The sequence below is a fragment of the Gossypium raimondii genome, chromosome 8 (assembly GCF_025698545.1).
Source record: "Gossypium raimondii isolate GPD5lz chromosome 8, ASM2569854v1, whole genome shotgun sequence".
Classification (NCBI taxonomy): Eukaryota; Viridiplantae; Streptophyta; class Magnoliopsida; order Malvales; family Malvaceae; genus Gossypium; species Gossypium raimondii.
Window position 1 is genome coordinate 60,880,070 of NC_068572.1, and position 5,412 is coordinate 60,885,481.

Consider the following 5,412-nt stretch of genomic DNA (forward strand, 5'->3'; position numbering starts at 1 on the left):
TAATTCCCCAATTATTCAATAGTTTAATTTTTCTTATTTAAGGTTTTAAATTCGAGTTTTGTCAAAGAAATTTTAATAATTTTAATTTTTTTATGAAATATTGTTTGGTGATAATTGTATTGGATTTGAAGAGTCTCTGTTGATTTTATCCCTTAATTGTCTCTCGACTCTACTGAAAGCTCGAATGGTTTGTAAAGTGATTGCTACCCAACAATACCATGTAAAAACATCGATTCATTTGATCGGTGCAGGCGTTCCTGCTTTGTGAATATGCCATCTTTTCGAAGTCTTGACAGAGTTAGGAGACAAAACCCGGAGATAAATCAAGCATAGACACCCGAGCCCAAGACCCGTTGGGGGAGCCTATTAAGCTTCAATGTACAACACTTCGTAAATTTCTTCACTAGCAGTTTAAATGCTCAGAGATCCGATCTTATTCAAATCCGAATTTAGTCGAGATCTCCCGTGCCCCAATTCAACCCTCCAACATCTCTATTAATGGCGTTTGTATCCGAATTTTCTAACATTCCCAAAATACCCTTCCCACCGCCACCTGTAACATCGGAAGTAGAAAACAGCCACCTAATGTTCCACCAAATTGTAGATCTGCCCCCCCGACACTCACTCACTTTTCCACTAAGACTGCAATTCCATCCTTTGTTTGGATGCCGAGAAAATGCAAGAAAAAATAAAGAATCAGAAATTCAAATCTCCAAAAAAAAATCATCCAATTTCCACTTTCAGCTTTCATTGGAAAAAAAAAAGAAAACAAAGAAAATGCAGCATTTTCTTAACTGCCAGACAGAAAACTAAACATGACAAAAAGAAAATATATATTGGGCAAAAAAAAAAACGGACATTTCCCCCATTTTTGTTTCAGTCCTTACATTGAAGAACTAAAAATTAAAAAAAAAAAAAAAACCCTACATTTCTTCCCTTTTTTCCCTTTAATATAATATATTTACATGAAAAAAAACGACATCGTTTTTTGTCGTTTCACCGGTCTAAAAATCATTTAAACAGTCATCGGAGAATGACCGGAGTAGATCCTGTAAGTCACGTGACTCAACCCCAAGTCTTAACGCTTCCATAACCCTTTCAAAAACCAGTACGTGACACGGAATATGAAGTACCCCTTTTTGTTCATACCCGTATTCCTGAGCCGATTTATTAAGCAAACCGACGAAAACCGGGTGATTCAGCAACTCCGCACTCACAACGAACCGCTCCATCTCTTCCCCTACGTAAACCGGAACGTAACCTTGAGGCACCGTCTTTTTAACCGCCACACGGAAAGATTCAGCCCTAGCGGCGGATGCGGCGGAAGAACGATGGCGGCTACCGGAAGAAGAGGAGGAAGAGTCGGAGCGGAGGAGGTTGTACTGGGCGGAAACGTCGGCGACGCGGGAAAGACGGCGGATGAGTTGCTTCATTTGGTGATAATAATGCAAAATCAAAATCAAAATCAAAATAGAAAAAGAAAAGAGAACCCAGAGTGTAAAAAGAGATTAATGAGAGGAAAAGGAGAGGGAGAAGGGGAAATATATAAAGAGAGGGGGGGAAATGGGAATAAAGAAAGGAAGAAAAGGGTACACATAGAAAGGCGATGACGAGAGAGTGGGGGGTACAGGTAGGACGTACTTGGCAGGTACTATTTACTCATTTTATTTTTTTAAGTATTTTTCTTACAGAACATCACTGACCATAAATCCAACTGTTGTTTGTAGGGTTTATTTTAATGTAAGAAAAATTGTTGCTTTCTTGTCCTAATTTTAATGGTGATGGTGGGTGAACATGTTCGACTCCATTAGTTTAAAAAATTAGTTGAAATACGAGTACGGAATTGATTTCAGCCTAAGCTCTTCTTTTTTAATTATTTATTGAGAGTTCATTCATTTTTTTATAATTATTAATTCATATAAAAAATAATACGATTATTGTATTATTTTAAAATTTGAAACTTACCATGCATCTGATATAAACCTATTTTATAAAATATTTTGTATTAGAAATTGGATTGTTTTGAGTTTTTAACTTTTGGATCTTTGGGTGATTTAATTTTAAAGTCATTTTAAGTTTGAGTCACGTTATTTGAAAATAATGCTTAAATTATCAAATTTAAATCATTTCAAGTTCAAATTATAATTCATGTTATAAGTACGACTTTAATCAATTTAATTATACTTGATTTAAAATTTGCGTCATTTCAATTAATCATTCAAGTTACTTAATTTTGAGTAATTTTTTAAGACATAATAATAAATTTAGCTCTCTCCATTTACACCTTTTGTTAATAAAAAAACATAATAATAAATTTAGCTTTCACGCTTACACCTTTTGTTAATTTAACTCTTATTCTTTTAAGTTAAATTTGACCATTAACCTTTCAAAAGAATTAAATCACTTTTTAAAATGGAAATACTAACTAAAACATTAATTTTTAAACAATGTTGGTGTGGTAATCTGCGTGCCAGTGTACACATACTTGTCTTATATGATACATCAACAAATATTTTAAAATTAATAAAAAAATTCCAAAAAATGTATGAAGTACACATGAATTGCCATGCAAGTCGTCATGTTTAAAAGTTTAATGTTTAATCAGTATTCTCGTTAAAAAAATATTAATGTAACTCTTTTTAAAAGATTAGCGGTCAAATTCGAATATTTTTTAAAGATTGTGAGCCAAAATTAACTCAAGAAAAATATAAAGATCAAATAAAAATGTTAAAAACTAAATTTATCATTATATCTTTTTCTAATTCGAGCCGGATAAGCTCAATTCAATTAGCCAGCCATACATCATCCTTATGTATATGATGGTAACTAGGAAACTTGCAAATGGGAAGAGTTTTCACCTAGCAAAGAAGTTTGATTGTTAAATCAAACCTTAGCTCAAAGTTACCTATATTAATTGGCCCTACTTCTTAACGTGACTAAGAAAGTTCCTTATACATATGATGACTAGCCATGAAACTTTGGTCTTTGCTTGTGGGAATGTTCCAACTATTAAACACTAAGATGCTAGAGACATAGCAACAACTATACAACTTGGAAGAGGAAAATTCTTTCACTTCAATTCAAGTATTTGATTGAGAATCAAATTTCAATCTCCACACTATCACTCAAGCTTCATTCCTCGTATATAATTTCAATCTAAATTTATTTTAATTTAAGTTTCACTATTTTTCTGCATTGACTTGAACTGAGTGATGATTAAAATTTTTGTCAGACATTCGTTTAGTTTGAATTCGAATCATGTTATCTCCATTCCTTATCCTTAATATTGTATAAGAAAAAGTCTCATTATGTATGAGTTTTAGAGATGTACATGGGACATGCAGCTTGTCTTGCTTTAAACCAAGCTTAGGTTTATATTTTTCAATGTCGTGTCTGACCAATACATATAGTTTTACTGTTAATAAGTAATAAAAAATGGGGTAAACTACACCCACGGTCACTTTTGTTTACCTTAGGTTACGTTTTAGTCACTTATGTTTGAAATGTTACGTTTTAGTCATTTACGTTATCATGTTGTAACATTTTAGTCAATGAGCCATTAATAAATCGTTAATGGTGTAATGTGGTGACGTGTACGTTAAATCATCATTTCAAACAAAATTTTAGGTTAAATTATACAATTGATCCCCATATTTTTTCATTTTAAGTAATTTATTTTTTATTTTATATTCTTTAAACTTTCCTCTTTTTCCATTCTCTTTTGTTTCTCCCTCTGTTTTCATATCTTTCCCATTTCTTTTAACATATTAGGAAGTCGAATTGGCAATGAAAAAAGAAGTAGGAAATCGACTATCATCATTTGCCTATAACCAAAACCCATAAACCCATACCATGCTTCTTTCTTCACTACCAATTCGACTTCGGTATGTTAAAATAAATAAAGAAGGTAGGAAAACAGAGGAGAAGCAGAAGAGAATGGAAAATAAAGAAAATAAATAATGAAAGTTAAAAGAACATAATAGAATTAAATTGCTCAAAATGAAAAATTATGGGGACCAATTGTATAATTTAACCTAAAATTTTTGTTTGAAATGATAATTTAACGTGCCACATCAGCTTACCATTACACCATTAACAACAATTAACGGTTCAGTGACTAAAATGTTACAACACAATAACGTAAGTGACTAAAACGTAACATTTCAAACATAACTGACTGAAATGTAACCTAAGGTAAACAAAAGTGACCATGGGTATAGTTTACCCTAAAAAATGATATGTAATATTGATTTTTTAATTAAACTTAAATAAAATTTATTTATTTATTTTTTAAAACAATGAAATGGGCTTTTTAAGCGAATCTGAACAAGTCGTACTCAAGCTTGAAAGTTTTTTAGAACTAAACCCCGGATCAGATCAACTTGATCCATAACACCTCTAATGAGTCCTATCTAAATTTATTTTAATTAAAGTTTGAATATATTCTAGTTATTAATCTAATTATAGTTATTTAAATGTATTTTTATAATTGTACTTGAATTTTTAAAATAATAATAACTTAAAGAAATTGGAAAAGAAAAAAACTTTTTCTACACGTAAAAGAAATAGTAAATTCAAACTACTTATCACTTAATATTTTAAATGGGTTTTATTTATTTTAATTTTTTACTTAATATAAAATTTTCAATTAAAAATATTGAATAAGATAAATAGATAAGTAGCTATGTAAAAATATTAAATTGCTTTTATTTTATTAAAATTAAAATAAATTATTATTTTTAAACGAAATATTCAAATTACAATATTTATTTTTATCTAAACTATAAAATATTATATTAATAAAATTAAAATTAAGAAATATATAATTTTTAAAAATTAATATCGAGTTAAATGAAGTAACCGTAGCAATGCTCACTTTAATCGTAGTCCTATGCTGTACGGTTCCGTGACTGGCTTTTGTCCCTTTCACGTCTTTTACATTTTTTACCTACGTGTCACTTCTTTGTCTATTTCAAGGGCGTGAACAGCACTACCCAATCATGTTTGATTATTTTACGCAAGTGTAAAGTACGCTCCAATTTTTGAATGGGGATGGTGCTGCAGTTTATCTATATTTACATGAGTTAATTTTTTGTTTAAATTAAATTCATAATAATATAAAGTGAAGGACATTATTTTTATTTTTAAAATTGAACTACCAAAACATAATTATTTATTTAAAAATTACTTTTATATCTTGAAAAAATATATATTTTAAAAATTTTCCATCCACATGTTGATTTTACTACTAATATAAAAGTTAACGAGTTAACCGAATATTAAATTAGCTAATGGAATTACAATATAAAATGAAAAGAGATAATATCACATTTGGTACTTCTATTTTTATAAAATGTTTAATATAGTACTTTTATTTTAAAACATTCAATATGGTATCTGAACTATTAATAT

The 5,412-nt window shown here is 29.7% G+C and overlaps 1 protein-coding gene across 1 annotated transcript; it reads right to left on the reverse strand.

Annotated features, from left to right (window-relative positions):
• Window positions 1–219: 219 nt before the first annotated feature.
• On the reverse strand, window positions 220–1,576 carry LOC105792786 (auxin-responsive protein SAUR71). Its single transcript, XM_012621569.2, has one exon. The coding sequence runs from the start codon at window positions 1,431–1,433 to the stop codon at window positions 1,005–1,007; it is 429 nt and encodes a 142-aa protein (XP_012477023.1). The 5' UTR covers window positions 1,434–1,576; the 3' UTR covers window positions 220–1,004.
• Between the last annotated feature and the right edge of the window lie 3,836 nt (window positions 1,577–5,412).

Excerpts from the sequence above, each read along its gene's own strand:
- LOC105792786 (XM_012621569.2), bottom strand. The coding sequence starts at position 1,433 with ATGAAGCAACTCATCCGCCGTCTTTCCCGCGTCGCCGACGTTTCCGCC.